Below are 20,153 nucleotides of genomic sequence, written 5' to 3'. Positions count from 1 at the left end.
CGCATGCAGAGCCCCCTAACCCCTTCCCATCTAAACAAAAACCTTAATCTAATGGCAATGTCACCTGCCTCTCTGGCAGTCCTGACACTGAAAAAAAAAAAAGGAAAAACAGAATGAACATCAGAACTGTAGCACAGTGACGTCTCCGATTTAAGCGTCTGTGTTGACTGCTGGCGAAGCTCCATTTTCCTGAAGAAGGTAATTTAAAGCCAACTTAGGATCTTCAAAAGTCCAATTCTTTCCCCCTGTAGTGAAGCGTAGAACAGCAGGATACAGTAGACTGAAGCGAATATTTTTTTCCGCCAATAGTTTGCATACTGGATTGAAGGCTTTGCGTCTTGTTGTCAAGGCTGCTGAGTAATCTTGGAACAAAAGCAGTTTAGAGTTATTGTAGGTAAGTGAGCGATTTTTTTTCTAAATGCTGTCAGCAATCTGATCTTGTCTTGGAAGTCCAGGACCTTAAAAATTACTTGTCTGGGTCTGACCTCTCCATCATTTCGAGGTGGGCCCACTCTGTGGGCCCTTTCAATAGCAATTGGCCCCGACTTTAGATCCAATTTCAAAGCTCCTGGTAGCCATTCTGAAGGGAGTTTCAGTAGATCAGCTTGCCGAACCGATTCAGGGACGCCCACCAACCTAAAATTATTGCGTCTGGACCTGTTCTCAAGATCATCTACCTTGTCCAGCAATACAGCAATGTCCTTATTCCTGCTCTCCAGCATCTCTGAAATTTCCTTTACAGAGTCCTCCATGTCAGAGACCCTCTGCTCCACATCTGTTAGCCTTGAACCCTGGGCATTAACTTGGGTGACTATAACGTCTAATGAAGACTGGAAGGCTGCCAGCCGCCCATCAATCACCGGCATCAAGAGATCCGTGATGGCCTTAACAGTGGCCTGGGGTGGGTCTGTAGTTGCCTCAGGGGAAGCCCCTGGTGATGGGGGTGCATTTTGGTTTCGTCTTTGCGGTCTAATTCCTTTACTTGGTTGTGTGGCATTGCTCTTACCCACAAATTTATCCATAGTAAGAACTGTAAATATGGAGCTTCTTTAGAGACTGTGGTGACGTCACAATAACATAAGCTTAATTACATCTGTGTGGTAAACTTGGCTGTTTCACAATTATTTCCACGCTGTGTATGAGAGTGTATAGATGTTACTTGAAAAAGACCAGTCAGAAGGGCAGGAGGCAGGCCAGATGACTGATCCCACTTCTTTTTGTTTTTCACCCTCTTCTATACTGTCAGTGCTGGTGAAGTGGTGGAGTAGGGGTTAATCAAGTTGAGCTGTGATGCACTTCAGGCTTATCTGCCTCTGTTTACTGTTGCAGATTACAGGCCTTGTGCAGCAGCCATTTAAGATGAGACCTGCAGGGATGTATCTGCCCCCTTCACAGCCCCCTGTTTATCTCCTGACCTGCTCTCACAGCCGAATGTCTCCAGGGGCTCTCAGCTCCCTCCTCACTCACAGTATCTCAGACGGTGGGCCTGTCCACGGAGCTCTGTGTGACAGGTAAACACAGCGTGCAGTCCTGTTTGCTGAGCTTGCTGCTGCTCGGTGTTTCACTATTTCTTATGTGGCAGGGAGGGGAGTGTGTGAGAGTTCACTGAAAACTATGGCTGCCGCTGGAAGCACTTCAGTCCCCTTCCCTGTCTCCTTCTGGATGTTAGTGCCCGATATTTAACCCCTCTCTTACCAGGTCCCGGGTGCTTTCCGTTTGCAGTGGCACAGCTGCAGGGGGAGCAGGCAGGATGGGCAGCGTTCCTCTGTGCAGCACAGCCCACAGCCTGCAGCCTGGTGCTTTGTGTCAGAGCACTCCTTTCTTTGTGGTGCAGCATACACTTTTCACCTCCGAAGTATCAGGAGAGCCGGGCCTGATGTGCGCCCGTTGTCCTGGCCTTATCCCTGCAGCCTTGAGATGTTAGGATGGGCCTGGATAACGTTTTTGGCCTAGGCTGCTGCAGGAGCTCATGATAAAAGCAGCTACCTCGTAGCTCCGCCTCCCGGAAGTCGCTCATGTTGTTTTTGAGAAATAGTATGGCCTCCATCAGATCCTCCTTCATAGCTGACCTCAAATCTGACCTAATTATTTTAGGTTAGAAATCAACCTCTCTACACTAACTTTGGTGGTGGGAAAGCAAAGCCGTAACCACATGGGCAACATCTCTAACAATCTTTAGGCATAAAGGAATTGCCTCATGCACAATCAGTTTTGATGAACGGTTAAACTCTTATATGAGATCAAGTGAAACATTTTATGAAATATGGTCAATCTGTTTGCTATAGGAGTTTAGTCTTTTTCCCTGCAGCAACGCTTTGCCTGCTCCATTTCTTCCAAATACTTTTCAAAATTAAACTCCTCATCTGATGAGGAGGAAGATATGGCAGCAGTAGCACTGGCAGGACCCATCTCCTCTTGCTTAAGTTATGGCCGTCCTGTAGCCGCTCATTCAAACTGCTACCTCTGTCAGATATTCTGTCAGATATTCTTTTCGTTTAGTAAGTTGTTGATCATTCAGCAATACACGATGACTTGGGTCCACATAAACAGCTGCCAGAAGAATTTTATTTTCTAATAGCTGTGTCTCTCTCCGTTTCATTGAAGTAGCCGTGCATCCTCTTTGGGACAGGCAAAATAGCAACTTCTTCCATTCTTTTATGAAAATGCCGGGAGTTAAATCCTCAACTTGTCACTGTAAATGGGTGATGAAGGAATGCCTTCAGTTCAACCACCTGTGTCCACTGATCTTCATTTAGCAAAAAAAAAAAAAAAAAATTCAGCACATACTGCATTGAACTACTGTACCCATTTTATTAGTCAGTCCATTTTATATGACTCCTACTCCACCTAAATGGACTTTGTCTCCACTGCTCTGGTTTGCAGAACATTTTTGTGTAGGGGAACATGTGAACTCAGCCTTAGGCCTCTTTCAGACGTCCGTGTTTAATCAGGTGCAAGCCACACGCATTGGTATGGTCATGCATGTGTGACATCTGTGTTTGCATACATGTGACCTGTACCGGAGAAAACTCGTGCCTGTGAAATAAAAAACAAAATTTTATTCACCTGTATCCATTGCTGTTTTCTTCGGCTCCTGCTTCTGACCACCGCTCATTATAGTCATTGATTATTCACTGCACTGAGGACATTGAAGCTGGAGTATCGCGAGGACAGCATCGCTGGGGACAGCAATTTCGGACAGCAGTGACAGGTGAGTATCCAGGAAGCAGTGTGTGTGTAGTGACATCCAGGAGGTCACCGGAGTTCCCAATGGACTCTGACATCCTGATGAAACCCCAGCGACACCTGAGCTACAGTGGGTTTCACCATGTAACTTCATGGGATCACCAGAGTTCACCCTTTATCAAGGTGTGAAGAAATCTTAGGCTATGTGCGCACAATGAGTATTTCGTAGCAGAAATTTCTGCTCCATTTCTGCATCTCTTGGCAGGAAAAACGCAGCTAAAAAAAACAAGCATTTTTGATGCATTTTTGCATGCGTTTTTAACTTGAATTCAATGGTTGAAAAGACTTCAAAAACACTGAAAGAATTGACATTCTGCAGATTATGTTCTGCACCAAATAAGCAGGGAGAAGCTACTCAATGTGTCCACTACACTTCAGGATTCTCACTGACTTTGCTGACTGGGTCCCAGTGTCTAAGGCTAAGTTCACACATCAGTTTTTTTCTGTCTGGCCGAATCCGGCTCAAAAACCTATGCAACGGATGCGGCGAAAAAAACGGATGCGTTGCATACGTTTTTCCATGCGGCCTGTCCGTTTTTTGCCGGATCCGGTTTGATACTGAGCATGCACAGTTCAAAAAAACGCATCCGGCGGCCGGATGCGTTTTTTTTTGCCGCAGGACGCCACATCTGGCGTCCATAGGCTTGGATTGTAAATGGCGCCTAATTCAACACGATGCGGTTTTTTAGCCGCATGCAAAGTTTTATCCGGCCGCCGCACCGGCTAAATATGCCGTATACTGCAAAAAACTGACGCAACGCAAGGCCATGCGGCACAATCTGGCACTAATGCAAGTCTATGGGGGAAAAACGGGATGCGGTGACAGCTGTTGCCGCATCCGGTTTTTCAGAAAACTGACGGATTGTGCCGCACAGCAAAAACCTGATGTGTGAACATACCCTATCTGTGCCCCTCTGCAGCAATTCAGAGTAAATCATACATGGCTGAAATTGGGCAGCCATGCTATGATACATGCTGCCCATGGATCGAGCAGCTTGTATTAGCCATCAGGTTTCTTTTAAAGATGAAAGTATAATGACATGTGCTAACATAATGGCTACTCCTTTTTTATGAATAGTGTTGATGGAATATAAGTAGGTCATCAGTGTCTGGGACCTATAATTTACCCTAATGAAGCGCTGCAGCATCTTTGGCTTTTACCAGGCACAGTTCCACACTTCTCTAAGTGCAGTTTCTGAAAGCTCAGCTCCATTCTCTATAAAATTTAATCTGAAATGAGATCATCTTTGTTGCAGTTTTTTTTATTTTTTTGAGAAAAAGCCTTAAAACATCAGTTGTGAATAGTCATTATTTTCCAGTAAATGTGTGCACTTCCCTTGGAGTTAGGTTACTGGTGGGGATATATCCAAAGTAAATGGAATTTCACGTTTGTGTCAGGCAGCAGAGTCTCCGCTTATTTGGGCTATTTTGAAAAATGCTGATATTTTTAGCTATCCATTAGAGCACACAGCGGAAGATCCTGCACAATAAAGCAGACACATGCTGCACTGCACTGCTGAAAAAACGGCAATATAAAAGGATATGTGTCATTTACACACATACACGGGTTACCCTAGACTAGTTTCAGGGTCGCCGTATCTATACATACACATTACCATAGAAACTTAGATACTGTTATAATACTTTTTTAAATTCTTGAACGGTTTTCTTTTACTTTCCTGTCTTTATGGCTATTTCCTACAGTTGCCCACTCCGTGAGCCGCAGTTACGCTGCAGTATTTAGAAGGGCCACTACGCAGTGAAATGAGCTGTACTAACGTATGAGATATTTTAAGGATATACAGTTTTCTCTTGGAAAGCTGGCTGCTGTGCATAAGTCTTTGATGCCCTTGAATCGTGTTTTTAATTCATTATTCATATGTTATGATTCTTTTGCAAACAGACAAACGGAGTGCAAAATAATCAGAGATGTGCCCTCTTTAAAGAGCACCAACCACAAGAATTTTCCTATATAACTTAGCGCCGGTATAGCACTGGCTTTATCATGCTGATTCTATACATACCTTTAGTTGTGAGTTTGGATGTATACTTTCTGAAATACAGGCAAGTAAGGTTTAGAAACTCACTGTTAGGCTATGTGCGCACGTGTGCGCTCTGCACCGCACCTAAAAGGTGCGCTTCAGAGCGCAGCTGAAAAGCTCCATTCTGAAGCGCATGGTGCTGGCAGAGAACGTGCTCTCTGCATGCTGCCTCTCCCTATAGACAGCATGCAAACCGCACGGAAGAAGTGACATGTCACTTGTTAGAACGCAGCGATTCGGGCAGCAGCCGAATTGCTGCGTTCTAATATGCCACGTGCGCACGGCTCCTGCACAATCTCCATAGACTGTGCAGGGGACGCAGGACGCATGCAGTTACGCTGCGCTGCAGATCGTAGCGTAACTGCATGTAATACGCACACGTGCGCACATAGCCTTATACGATGAGGTGCAACAGAATATCTAATAGGTGGGCGGTAGAGTTGAGCGAGTACCTAACTATTCGTACTCACTATACTCAACGAGTACTGTCTAATACTCGCATATTAATTCCGAATAGCGTGTGCAATGCAAGTCAATGGGGAAAAACTCGCAAAGTAATGAGTAACCTTAATGCCACACTATTCGTGCGTAATTTGGGTTTCTCGTTACATTGCAAGTATTCCCCATTGACTTGCATTGCACACGCTATTCAGGATAAATACGCGAGTATTAGACAGTACTCGTTATGAGTATAGGGAGTACGAATAGTTAGGTACTTGCTCAACTCTAGTGGGTGGGTCTTGCTAGTTATTCCCGCCCCTGTTTGCCTGTCCTTCCTCCCAACTTCTTCCCCCTGTAAAAACAGACAGGGGGAGGAAGGACAGGCAGGCAGACAGGGGCGGGAATAAATAGCAAAACCCAACCTCCCTATTAGATATTCTGTTGCACCCATCCTCAAATACCAGTGCATTTCACAAACCTTACTTGCCTGTATTTCAGAAACTATACAACCAATCTCACAACTAATGGTATGTATAGAGTCAGCATGATAGCGCCAGTATAGCCCTGGATTTAGTTTACAGTGTTTCCCAGAAAATAAGATTTACTCAAAAGTAAGCCCTAGTATGATTTTACAGGGTTTTTGCAGTGTGCTTGAAATAAATGACCTACTCTAAAATAAGAAGTAGTTGGTCAACGCCGGTGTTAGGGGAAGTCAAACTTCCCAATTCATCAGAGCCCCACTCTCTAAGAGACCCAGCAGTTGTATTCCGAGGTTCAGATTGTTTAAGGACCTTCCATGAATTCACAGTCATGTGACCAATTGTCTCTTAATTACAGCAGTCTAAAAGAACTGAGCAGAAGACAGGCTGGTATGCAGGACTGGCATTAGGGGATGGGAGAGCAAACTGGGAAACTTTACAGGACCCTCATTCTCCTAGTGCTTTTTCAGGGCAAAAAAAGTCTTATTTTTGGAAAAACATGGTAGATACACGTGTTACACACAGTTTTAGGCTAGTTTCACACTTGCGTTGGACGGCTTCCGTTGCATTGCGTTGTGTGACGGATTCAACGGATGTGTTGCATATAGTGGCACAACGGATGCTACGGATCGTACAAAACAACGGAATCAGCTTTTTTTTTTTTATTACAGTTTTACTGACGGCAGACTATTATGATGCAACGGATCCGGCGCAGAATATGAAAAAACGGATGCGTCTGATCCTTTTTTCTTTTCTCTTTTTTTTTTTTTTTTCTTTTATGGATCTGATCTACCTGAACCGTCAAACAGATCCGGTGCATCCGTTTTTTTTCATCCGTTTCGTCCGTTTTTTTGTTGGATTCGTTTTTTTCAATATATTGGAGCATGCGCAGTTTAAAAAAAACGGCGGCCGCATCCATTTTTTGCTGCATCGCGTCTATAGGTTTCCATTGTAAGTCACGCCGTATCGCGCCTGTGGCGCAATACGTTTTTTTTTTTTTTCAGAGACAGTGTTCAATGGACGTTCCGGCCACCGCATTTAGTAATTACGCCGGATCCATCAAAAGCCTGATGCAACGTTGGCAAGGCCATCAGGCACAATCCGGCGCTAATACAAATCAATGGGGATAAAACAGATCCGGCGAAGGATCCGTTTTATCAGTTTTTTTTCTGGATTGTGCCTGATGAAAAAAAACTGATGTGTGAACGTAGCCTAATGCAAAACAGATGTCTGTTAAATCCGCTGCTCTCCATACATAGAGCGGTGAGTGAATCCACACCGGCGCCGCCCGTGTAACTGAATTGGACAACTACTTGGAGGATTAAAGTTAATTTCCTCCCGGCAGTGGGGTTAAATGTGCAGTCACCAGACAGGGTCAGAATATTATTAACTTGTAGATTAACCCCATATCTGCAGGTTAGTAGCCTTTTCCACATGACAGGTTCCCTGTAAGAGATTAGAAGCGGATATTGTTTGATTTCTTGTACTTTGTATTGCAGTGTTTCAGTATCACAGCACAGTACAAATAACTCCTCTGAATCTCACAGGAGCCCCTATATTGCGGTGATCAGCGCTCCAGAAGAGACACCCACATAAATGCTTGTCAGATTTTTTAACAGGAACTGATTTAAACATTTCATTTTTTATTAAATGACTTTGTTCCATTTAATGTTGACGTTTTTTGCTACATAAGATTTCAATCCTCATCAGCTCTTGCTAGGTTAAAATAATAAAATTGGGTGTTAACTCGCCCTCCTTCGGCCGAGCGTTCCTTTCCGTTGCTGCACTGTCTCTGTAGTCGCATCGTGACCCCTGCAGTCAGCAGCTCGATAAGGAGAGTAGCTGGAGTAGTCCACAGTTAGGGAACCTTTACATCTATGGCTTGTAGTGGAATCTTTTGTATTTCACAGCATTAGACACTTCAGAGAGCGTTTTCTCTGACGGCTTTTCCTGTAGGAGTTTCTATATAATCTCTGTGGCCGGAGGGAGCTGGACTCGCGGCTTTCTTTGAGTCCTGTTTTCTTTTTTATATTTACTTGCGAAAGGAAAAGTACCATATATATCCCCAATCTTCGCATCTCCTCTATCACAGAGGGGCTTTACGTTACACAATGCAATCAGGTATATGTATGTATGCTAAATATTAGGCCCTTCTAGTAAGGTTAATTGTATTTATTGGTAGCCTTAAAGCTATTATACCTGAGAAGTTTATGCATTTTATATGTTCATAGGTCTACTTTCAACCTTAAAAACTAACATGTTGATCCAGAGGAAAGCAAAAACCCCATGAGGCAGACCCTAAGCTCCATATAAGAGGAAGAATTTCTTTCAGACTAGTTCCCTGGATCAACGCCCCATCACAGAATCTCGTGCACATAACCACCAGTAATATTATATTATTCAAGAAAGGCATCCAGGCCTCTCTTGAATTTTAGTAGTGAATCAACCATTTCAACATCAAATGGCAGAAAGTTCCATAGACTCGCTGCTCTTACAGTAAAGAAGCTGTGTCTGTGATTATGATCAAACCTTCTGTCCTCAAGTTGTAGTGCAGGGGTGAGGAACCTTTCTACTGCCGGGGGCCATTTGGAAATTTCTGCCAACCTTCTCCTGCTTTTCCAGGTTTGTCACAGTCTGGAGCGCAGGCAACTCTGTGATAATAAGATTGGTAGACTATATACATCACACAACAGACACAGGGACTGGTGTATATAAATCACAGGAGACACATATATGACTGAAGGGGCTGTTGGCATATACATCACATAGGAGACGCTGGAACTGCTGTATATACATCACAGGAGACACCTACATCACAGGAGACACTGAGGGCACATACATCACACGAGGGGCTAAGGACATGTATATGCCCCCAGCCCCTTCCTGTGATGTATATGCTTTCAGCCCCATCCTGTGATGTATATGCGCTCAGCCCCATCCTGTGAAGTGTGTGCGCTCAGCCCCATCCTGTGAGGTGTGTGCGCTCAGCCCCATCCTGTGAGGTGTGTGCGCTCAGCCCCATCCTGTGAGGTGTGTGCGCTCAGCCCCATCCTGTGAGGTGTGTGCGCTCAGCCCCATCCTGTGAGGTGTGTGCGCTCAGCCCCATCCTGTGAGGTGTGTGCGCTCAGCCCATCCTGTGAGGTGTGTGCGCTCAGCCCCATCCTGTGAGGTGTGTGCGCCCAGCCCCATCCTGGGAGGTGTATGCGCCCAGCCCCATCCTGGGAGGTGTGTGCGCCCAGCCCCATCCTGGGAGGTGTGTGCGCCCAGCCCCATCCTGGGAGGTGTGTGCGCCCAGCCCCATCCTGGGAGGTGTATGCGCCCAGCCCCATCCTGGGAGGTGTATGCGCCCAGCCCCATCCTGGGAGGTGTATGCGCCCAGCCCCATCCTGGGAGGTGTATGCGCCCAGCCCCATCCTGGGAGGTGTATGCGCCCAGCCCCATCCTGGGAGGTGTATGCGCCCAGCCCCATCCTGGGAGGTGTATGCGCCCAGCCCCATCCTGGGAGGTGTATGCGCCCAGCCCCATCCTGGGAGGTGTATGCGCCCAGCCCCATCCTGGGAGGTGTATGCGCCCAGCCCCATCCTGGGAGGTGTATGCGCCCAGCCCCATCCTGGGAGGTGTATGCGCCCAGCCCCATCCTGGGAGGTGTATGCGCCCAGCCCCATCCTGGGAGGTGTATGCGCCCAGCCCCATCCTGGGAGGTGTATGCGCCCAGCCCCATCCTGGGAGGTGTATGCGCCCAGCCCCATCGTGTTGGGTATATATATATATATATATATATATATATATATATATATATATATATATATATATATATATATATATATATATATATATATATATAATCTCATACATCACAGGAGACACTGGGGGCATACCCATGACAAGAGGGGCTGGGGGACAGACATTACTAGGTCACTGGGAGGCATAAGCATTGCTGTAGGGCACAGGCATCACAAAGGGAGGCACACAGACATCACTAGGAGGAGACTGGGGGGCACGGACAGCACTTGCAGAGCACAGACATCACTGGGGAGGCTGCACACCGCACTGGGAGCTGCAGACAGCACTGGAGAAGGGCCGGGGAGCGGGTGGCACACAAGCGCCGGGGAGCGGGCGACTCAATGCTGGAAGCGGTGAAGCTGCTGTGGGATAGAAGCTGTGGGATAGAAGCGCAGAGCGCTAAACCCGCTCACAAATCAAGTCCTGAGCACGCTGGCACCTGCCAGTGAAAGAGCTCATTGGCTCTCGCAAGCAGTGCTTGTGGAGATTTAAAGGGCCGGTGACCGGTAAGACCGCAGTGGCAGCCAGTAGCACTGCTGCCTTGGAAATCTGCCCGGGGGTCGCAGAAAAGGTCATGGCGGGCCCCATGCGGCCCGTGGGATGGAGGTTCCCCACCCCTGATGTAGTGGATACCCCCTTGTCCCTGTTGCAGGCTTGTGTATAAAAAGATCATTATAAAGGTCTCTGTACTGTCCCCTTATATATTTATACATTTGTAATAAGATCACCCCTAAGCCTTCGTTTTTCCAATCTGAATAACCCTAAGTTTAATAACCTGTCTTGGTATTGCATTCCACCGATTCCTTTAATAACCTTGGTTGCTCTTCTCTTCACCCGCTCTAGTTCAGCTATGTCCATCTTATACACCGGAAACCAAAATTGCACCCAGTATTCTACGTGTGGTCACCATGTTGACTTGTATAGGGGTAAAACTATTATGTTCTGCCCATGAACATATTTTAATGCATCCCATTATTTTATTAGCCTTGGCAGCAGCTGCCTGACACTGGTCAGTTAAGTTGAGGTTGCCGTCCACCCATACACCCAAGTGTTTGGTAGAAAGCATACTTTCTTAGAAAGCCCTTTTAATGTAAGCATAATTTAATATTGTTAAATCCGTAGTTTGTCCCCCACTTCCGGGTTCGATTTCAAATCGACAATAAAATCAATGTCCCAGATCTCAATTTTCCAGAGCAATGTTTGTATCTTTTGTTGTGTTTTCCTTTCGTTGGCTAGAATGATCTTATATTTATATTCTAGGTATTAATATTTTTATTTTTTGTTGTAGATTTTAACATTTGAGACCAAGAATCCTACAGAATTATCAGAGCGCTTACGAGCCGTGTGTGGGAACCAGAGCAATGCCTATGCTCGATTATTGGAGTATCGCCTCAATGCTCTGCGTGGTTTATGGAATGCACAACGCCAATTGGCTCTGGAGGAACAACATGAGCGAGAAGGCTCCGATGAGGAAACACTTGCATTACTCAAGAGGCAAGGCTTGTTACAGCAACCAGAGCAAGCTCCATTCACTTCACGGATGGGACTCCTGTTGGTCTTTCCTCTTATTCAGTCTCAGAGTAAAACAGACCCCTCTCTTTGTAACATAACTGCAGAGGTGCTATTGAATTGCCTTCGGGACTGTCAGCCATTAAGTTTGACTAAAGAACCAGCGGACTGCTTGAATGGAATCGAGTCTTTGCTTTGCTCCTGGTTGGAAGACACTTCTATGTTGGACCAGCAAGTCTCCTACAAGCAGAAAGAAAACTCTGCTGCCGCTCTAGTCGCATTGGCATGTGCTAGGTAAGTGTACCATGGACGACAGTGAATGTCATGTCTATCATACAAAGAGCATGAGTGCTAAACACCAGGATTTTTTTTTTTAAAGGCACTTGTCCAAAATAATGACCCTCTATTCTAAAGGGGGCTTTACACGCTAGCGCTATCAGTACCGATATCGCTTTGTGCGTACCCGCCCCCATAGTTTGTGCGACACGGGCATATCGCTGCCCGTCGCGCACAACCTCGCTTACCCCCGTCACACGCACTTACCTGCCTGCGACGTCACTCTGGCCGGCGATCCGCCTCCTTTCTAAGGGGGCTGGTGGTTCGGTGTCACAGCGACGTCACATGGCAGGCGTCCAATAGAAGCGGCGGGGCGGAGATCAGCGGGACGTAACATCCCGCCCACCTCCTTCCTTCCGCATAGCCGGTGGAGGCAGGTGAGGAGATGTTCCTTGCTCCTGCGGTGTCTCACACAGCAATGTGTGCTGCCGCAGGAACGAGGAACAACACCGCTAATGAGAGGTAAACGATTTTTTGTTTTAGGACGACCTCTCCGCGGCAAATGATTTTGTTCGCTTTTGCGATCGTTTTAGGTCGCACATAAGTGTCACGCTGTGATATCGTTAATGACGCCGGATGTGCGTCACAAACACCGTGACCCCGACGATAAAACATTAACGATATTGAAGAATGTAAAGCCCCCTTAAGATGTTGTTTTGCCTTAATAATAAAATATAATCTGTCACCAGGTATTTGCTATGTAATCTGAAGCCAGCATGCTGCAAGGATTAAATCATAGAATTCAGGGTTGCCTGTCAAGGTCCAAGCTGTTTATTTGCGATTTGTTTAACCAGCAGAACTTTTCATTGCTGGACTACTATATCAAGCCACAGGGCAGTCCGGCACGCACCCTTCTGTGAGTGACTCCTCACTATCAATGTACAATATATTGAGAACCTGGTGTGGGGCGAGGACAGCACTCTCAGCTCTGCTACATTACTAAACCTAAAAATTCTGATAGTCAGAATGGCTGCACCCAGTAATCTAAGGGATACATTGTTGGATTCAGGATTATTTTGGCTCCATTATGCTGCTGTCAAATGAAATAGCAAAAACCTGCTGACAGATTTCCTTTAAAGCACCACTCCAACATTTGTGGGGGTTTTTTTGTTTCTTTTTTTTTCATTTCAGCACTGGAGTGGTGCTTTAACCCCTTCACGACCGGCCGATTTTTTTTTTTTGCCCTTTCCATTTTTTTTGCCGTTCTTTTTCTGAGAGACGTAACTTTTTTATTCAGTCAATATGGTCATGTGAGGGTTTGTTTTTTGCGGAACGCGTTGTTCTTTTAAATTAAACTAAGTTTAATCATATAGTGTACTGGAAAACGACCCAAAAATTCCAAATGCGGAAAAATTGCAAAAAAAACTGTTATTGCACTATTGTTTTTGAGATTTTATGCACAGTGTTCAGAACTATATGGTAAAACTGATGTGTGGCTGTGATGCCTCAGGTCAGTGCGAGTTCAAAGACACCAAACATGCATAGGTTTACTTTTATCTAAGGGGTTAAAAAAAAATCAGAAGTTTGTCTGAAAAATGTGGTGTATGTTTTGCCCTTTTTCCCACAATCTGTAGCGTTCTCATTTTTTGGGATCTATGGCTCAGTGACGGCTTATTTTTTTGTGTCTTGAGCTGATGTTTTTAATGGCACCATTTTTGCGCAGATGCTATGTTATTCCATTTTGTGCAAAATTTATGGCAACCAAAAAACGTAATTTTGGTGTTGGAATTTTTTGCTGCTGCGTCGTTTTTCTTTATCGTTCCTATGGGAGACCCAGACATCGGGTGTATAGCTTCTGCCTCCGGAGGACACACAAAGTTGTACACTCAAAAGTGTAGCTCCTCCCTCTGAGCTTATACACCCCCTGGAGAACCAGATCTAGCCAGTTTATCGCTTTGTTCAGGAGGCATACATCCACACATGCATTCTCATCTGATTTTTCATTTTTGGAAAGAGTTTGAAGAAAAGCGGGTCCAAGCCTGGACCCCCGGCATGTCCCTTCTCACCCCACTGTGTCGGCGGTGCTGTTAAGGTTGATTCCAAGGCTGGAGCCTTACATGCCGTGCTCTTTCACCATCCCTCCTGGGCTCTGGCTTGAAGTGGGAGCCAGCACAGTTCTCCATGCTTGGCAGGAGACCGGTCTCCATCCGCAGCCCTTCAGGATCCTGCTGGACCGGAGCACTCGCCCCCAGGGACTTGGAACCCTGCGTCTCAGCAAGCTAAGTAACTGAGACGTTTATATATGGGGGTCCCTTGTACTTTATTGTTGTGGGAGAGTGTGCTGAGTGATTTTTGTGACATTTCCGGCGGGTTCTCTGGCTGTCGCCTGAGATCCGCGCCGATGGTGCCTGCGCGCCGGCCGCACCGCTCAAATTTAGGCCCCGGCTTCGCTGGAGGCCTACTTTCGGTTTCACTGCCCTCGCATGTCATTCATGCAGAGGGACAGTGCGGCTCCGCCCAGCGGCCGTTCTACACAGGGGAGAGACACTCCTCACTGAGTTCATGTCTCCTCCCCTGTAGGTCTCTATGGCCCTCCAGATCCCGCTCTCAGTGAGTCCCGCCCCCTCTCTTCGCTCCGGCGCCATTTTCTCAGCGTTCTTCCCTGCGATCAGCACTGGCTGCAGCATCCCTGTTGAGGTGCTTGGGGGTCCGGGCTTTGGGATCTGGAGGGCACACAAACCGCTCCAGCGGTCTGGTAAGCCACAACCTCCGGTTGTGGACCTTCTGTATATACTCTCTGGGGGTCATTCTGGCAAAACCCCCACTTCAGCAGCATGTCTCACACTAGGAGCAAGGCTCCAAAGCTGTATTCAGTATGCACTGCATGTAAGCTCCTACTGCCTGAACCGAGCACCTATCCACATTGTGATGCCTGCTCTAACCTGACGATGCCTCAGCCTGGAATCGCCCCCCCAGTGGTCTCTCAGGCTGCTCCGGTCCCTGTGGCTGAACCCCCGGCTTGGGTAGAATCCTTTTCTAGGTCTATCTCCCAGTCTTTTGCTGACTCCATGGGACAGCTGTCCAGGACTTTGCTGAACATGCATCAGCCCCCTTCACAGGGTGCCTCTGCTGCTAGGGCTCTCTCAGCGGAGCTCACAGAGGATTCATCATCTGGTCCCAGACCCCGTCCTCCTAAAAGGAGACGCAGGGCTCCCTCTCCTTCCTCGTCCCGCGGCTCTGTTTCAGACGCTGACTCGCGGGACGAGGAGGATGCCTTTACAGGGGGCTCGGAGGCTAACTCCATGTGCCCCATTGATCTGTCCGAAAGTGACTCAGATGTTAGTGATTTGATTGCGTCAATTAATTCTGTACTGGATCTCAATCCGCCAGTATCAGAGGAGCAACCCTCTCTGGCAGAAAAGCACCAGTTTACCTCGCCTAAGAGGACAAAGAGTGTGTTCTTTAACCACTCCAGTTTTCAGGCCGCTGTGTCCAAGCCTAGGGCCTGTCCTGACAAACGCTTCCCAAAGCGTGGTTCTGATGACCGGTTTCCATTTCCACCTGAGGTGGTCAAGGAGTGGGCTCATTCACCAAAGGTAGACCCTCCGGTGTCTAGACTCTCAGCCCGGACCGTTGTATCAGTGGCTGATGGCACCTCTCAAGGATTCCACTGACCGCCAGGTCGACCTTCTGGCCAAATCTGTATATGAGGCGGCAGGGGCCTCGTTCTCCCCAACTTTTGCAGCAGTGTGGGCTCTCAAAGCCATCTCTGCTTCTCTAGAGGAGATGCATTCCCTCGCCAGGGAATCTATGCCCGAAATGGTTGCTTTAACTTCCCAAGCTTCAGCTTTTTCATCCTGTGGCTTCGAGAGTGGAAGGCAGATGCTTCTTCAAAGAAGTACCTTGCTGGACTCCCTTTTGCTGGGTCCAGGCTGTTCGGTGAACAGCTGGATGAAATTATTAAGGAGGCTACTGGCGGGAAGAGTACTTCCATGCCACAAACCAAAACCAGGAAACCTGTCCAGGGCAGGAATCAGTCGAGGTTTCGTTCCTTTCGTTCCTCCAACTGGTCGTCCTCTAAGCCCTCGGCCTCGTCCACTAACTCGGCCAAGGACCAAAAATCCAGCTAGCGCACAAAAGCGCGTCCACAGAAGACCGCAGGAGCTGCTGCCACTAAGGCAGCCTCCTCTTGACTATCTGTCCGCGCCAGCAACGTCCTTAGTCGGTGGCAGGCTCTCCCACTTTGGCGACGTGTGGTTTCAACACGTCTCCGATCAGTGGGTGCGGGATATCATCTCCCACGGCTACAGGATAGAATTCTCTTCCAGCCCGCCAAACAGATTTTTTCTGTCAACTCCCCCCCCTGCTCCAAGGCCGCCGCCTTCTCTCAGGCCGTGGCATCCTTGCAGGCCAACGGAGTAATTGTACCGGTTCCCGCCCGGGAACGGTTCAGAGGTTTCTACTCAAATCTCTTCCTAGTCCCCAAAAAGGACGGTTCCTTCCGGCCCATCCTGGATCTCAAGCTTCTCAACAAGCATGTTCAGGTGCGGCATTTTCGCATGGAGTCTCTGCGGTCAGTCATTGCCTCAATGACCCAAGGGGATTTCCTGGCATCCATCGACATCAGAGATGCCTATCTGCATGTGCCAATTGCAGTTTCACACCAGCGTTGGCTACGTTTTGCAATCGGAGAGGAACATTTCCAATTCGTGGCTCTCCCCTTCGGGTTAGCCACGGCCCCTCGGGTATTCACCAAGGTCATGGCAGCAGTGGTTGTGGTTCTGCACCTCCAGGGGTTGGCAGTGATTCCTTACCTGGACGACCTTCTAGTCAAGGCTTCATCCAGCGCAGACTGTCAGCGGAGTGTCTCGCTCACTCTCGCCACTCTAGCACAATTCGGGTGGCTTGTCAATCTGCCCAAATCCACTCTGACTCCGACCCAGAGGCTCACGTACCTAGGGATGCAGTTCGAGACTCTGCCGGCACTTGTGAAGCTGCCCTTAGTCAAACAGCAGTCCCTCCAACTGGCGGTGCGCTCTCTGCTGAGGCCCCGCCGTTATTCCATCAGGCACCTGATGCAGGTGCTGGGTCAGATGGTAGCGTCAATGGAGGCTGTTCCCTTTGCCCAGTTCCAACTGCGTCCTCTGCAGCTGGACATTCTCCGCTGTTGGGACAAGCGGCCTTCCTCCTTGCACAGGCTAGTGGCTCTGTCGCCACAGACCAGGAGCTCTCTTCAGTGGTGGCTTCGGCCCCTCTCTCTGTCTCAGGGGCGCTCCTTCCTGGCCCCGTCCTGGGTGATCCTCACCACGGATGCCAGTTTATCCGGCTGGGGAGCGGTATGTCTCCACCACCGAGCCCAGGGCACTTGGACTCCGTCCGAATCAGCTCTCTCGATCAATGTGCTGGAAACCAGAGCTGTGCTTCTAGCTCTCCTAGCCTTTCACCACCTGTTGGCGGGCAGCACATCCGAGTCCAGTCAGACAACGCGACAGCGGTTGCCTACATCAATCACCAAGGCGGGACACGCAGCCGCCTGGCAATGTTGGAGGTTCAACGCATCCTTCAATGGACGGAGGACCCCAAGTACACCATATCCGCAGTCCACATCCCAGGCGTGGAAAACTGGGAAGCAGATTATCTCAGCCGTCAAACCGTGGACAGTGGCGAGTGGTCCCTGCATCCGGCAGTGTTTCAGTCAATCTGCCGCAAATGGGGCACTCCGGAAGTGGACCTAATGGCATCCCGTCACAACAACAAGGTTCCGGTTTACGTGGCTCGCTCCCACGATCCTCAGGCCTTTGCAGCGGATGCTCTGGTTCATGACTGGTCCCAGTTTCGTCTGTCCTACGTGTTTCCCCCTCTAGCTCTCTTGCCCAGAGTTCTGCGCAAGATCAGAATGGAGGTCCATCGAGTCATCCTCATTGCTCCGGACTGGCCCAGGCGAGCTTGGTACCCAGACCTGCTCCATCTGTCCGTAGAGGTGCCGTGGCATCTTCCGGACCGTCCAGACCTTCTCTCACAAGGTCCGTTTTTCCGCCAGAATTCTGCGGCTCTCAGATTGACGGCGTGGCTCTTGAGTCCTGGATCTTGACGGCTTCTGGTATCCCCCCTGAAGTCATCTCCACTATGACTCTGGCCCGTAAGTCTTCCTCTGCCAAGATCTATCACAGGACTTGGAAGATTTTCCTGTCCTGGTGTCGCTCTTCCGGCCATTCTCCTTGGCCTTTTTCCTTGCCGACCCTTCTGTCTTTTCTACAGTCCGGTCTGCAGCTGGGACTGTCCCTCAACTCTCTCAAGGGACAAGTCTCGGCTCTGTCAGTGCTGTTCCAGCGGCGTATCGCCCGGCTGGCTCAGGTCTGCACCTTCATGCAAGGTGCGTCTCACATCATTCCGCCTTACCGGCGGCCCTTGGATCCCTGGGACCTCAATTTGGTTCTCACGGTTTTGCAGAAACCCCCCTTTGAGCCTCTTTGTGAGGTTTCTTTGTTTCGTCTTTCACAGAAGGTGGTCTTTCTAGTGGCCATAACTTCCCTCAGGAGAGTCTTTGATTTAGCTGCGCTCTCTTCGGAGTCACCTTTTTTGGTTTTTCATCAAGACAAGGTGGTTCTCCGTCCGACTCCGGACTTTCTCCCTAAGGTGGTTTCTCCTTTCCACCTTAACCAAGACATTACCCTACCTTCCTTTTGTCCGGCTCCTGTTCATCGCTTTGAAAAAGCGTTGCATACTCTGGATCTGGTGCGGGCGCTCCGGATCTATGTGTCTCGCACCGCTGCTCTTAGGCGGTGCACCTCTCTTTTTGTGCTAACCACAGGTCGGCGTAAGGGCCTCTCTGCTTCTAAGCCGACCTTAGCCCGTTGGATTAGGTCGACCATTTCGGATGCCTACCAGTGTTCTCAGGTGCCTCTCCCGCCGGGGATCAAGGCACACTCGACCAGAGCTGTCGGTGCCTCTTGGGCTTTCAGGCACCAGGCTACGGCTCAGCAAGTCTGTCAGGCTGCCACTTGGACTAGCCTGCATACCTTTTCAAAGCACTACCAAGTGCATGCTCATGCTTCGGCAGATGCGAGCTTGGGCAGACGCATCCTTCAGGCGGCTGTCGCCCATTTGTGAAGTTAGGCTCCGCCTACTTCGCAGTTTTCTGTTTATTCCCACCCATGGACTGCTTTGAGACGTCCCAATGTCTGGGTCTCCCATAGGAACGATAAAGAAAAAGAGAATTTTGTTTACTTACCGTAAATTCTTTTTCTTATAGTTCCGTATTGGGAGACCCAGCACCCTCCTTGTTGCCTGTTGGCAGTTTCTTGTTCCGCGTGTTATCACCGGCTGTTGTCGTAAACAGAGGCTCCGGTTGTTCCGGTTCTTGCTCTGTTTTTACTTGTGGGTGGCTATTCTTCTTCAGCTTTTGCACTAATCTGGCTAGATCTGGTTCTCCAGGGGGTGTATAAGCTCAGAGGGAGGAGCTACACTTTTGAGTGTAGTACTTTGTGTGTCCTCCGGAGGCAGAAGCTATACACCCGATGTCTGGGTCTCCCAATACGGAACTATAAGAAAAAGAATTTACGGTAAGTAAACAAAATTCTCTTTATTGATCAGATTAATTGATTTTATATTTTTAGGGATCGGGCGTTTCTAAATGCGGCAATACCAATTGTGTGTGTATTTTTTATTTTTTTAACCGTTTAGTTTTCAATGGGGCGAATGGGGGGGTGATTAGAACTTTTAGGTTTTATTTTTCAAAACTTTTTTCTTTTTTATTTTACTAGACCCCCTATTGGCCTATAACGATCAGCTGTCTGATCGCTCATATATTTCCCCGATCAGAGCAGCACCGATCAGATTGGGAGAAATGCTCATCTCTTGTAACAGCCAGCACTTGGCTGGTTCTTACAGGACCTTAGTCATGTGAGCACAGGAGTCATCACATGACCCTGTGTTACCATGACAACCACCGTATCCATGTAATCACGTTACGTGACCTCTGGTATCGGGCGGTGAGTAAAGTTCCATCGCAATAGTGATTTATAATGGCGCTGTCACTTTTTGATAGCGCCATTTAAGGAGTTAAAAGGCATGAGCGGATAGCGATTCTGCTCGTGCCTGGCAGGCACACTTGTCAGCTGTATAAATCAGCTGATATATGCGCTGATCGCTGCAAGTTGCTTGCAGAAGACCACGGGCATTAACTCTGACCACTAGGACGAAATATTACTGCCCGTGGTCGTTAAGGGGTTAAATGGAAGTCCCCTGCTTTATACTCATGTGTTGCCATCTTCACCTTCTATTACCACCGCTCCATCAATTTATTACCTGCTGGCAGCTCCAGTGTTTTATAGAGCGCACCGGAGGTCACGCAACAATGCAACTCTTGAGAGCTTTG

The 20,153-nt window shown here is 48.2% G+C and overlaps 1 protein-coding gene across 2 annotated transcripts in view; it reads left to right on the top strand.

Moving 5' to 3' along the window:
- Positions 1-20,153, top strand: part of HECTD4 (HECT domain E3 ubiquitin protein ligase 4) — a 366,009-nt gene that overhangs the window by 45,450 nt on the left and 300,406 nt on the right. For both annotated transcript variants that reach the window (XM_075323933.1, XM_075323925.1), the window contains exon 2: positions 11,280-11,794. In XM_075323933.1, coding sequence (XP_075180048.1) covers positions 11,280-11,794 — 515 coding nt within the window. The remainder of the gene's footprint in view (positions 1-11,279; positions 11,795-20,153) is intronic.

This window comes from Anomaloglossus baeobatrachus, chromosome 1 (genome assembly GCF_048569485.1).
Source record: "Anomaloglossus baeobatrachus isolate aAnoBae1 chromosome 1, aAnoBae1.hap1, whole genome shotgun sequence".
Lineage (NCBI taxonomy): Eukaryota > Metazoa > Chordata > Amphibia > Anura > Aromobatidae > Anomaloglossus > Anomaloglossus baeobatrachus.
The sequence above is the reverse complement of the archived record's forward strand: the minus strand, read 5'-3'. Positions and strand labels throughout refer to the sequence as shown.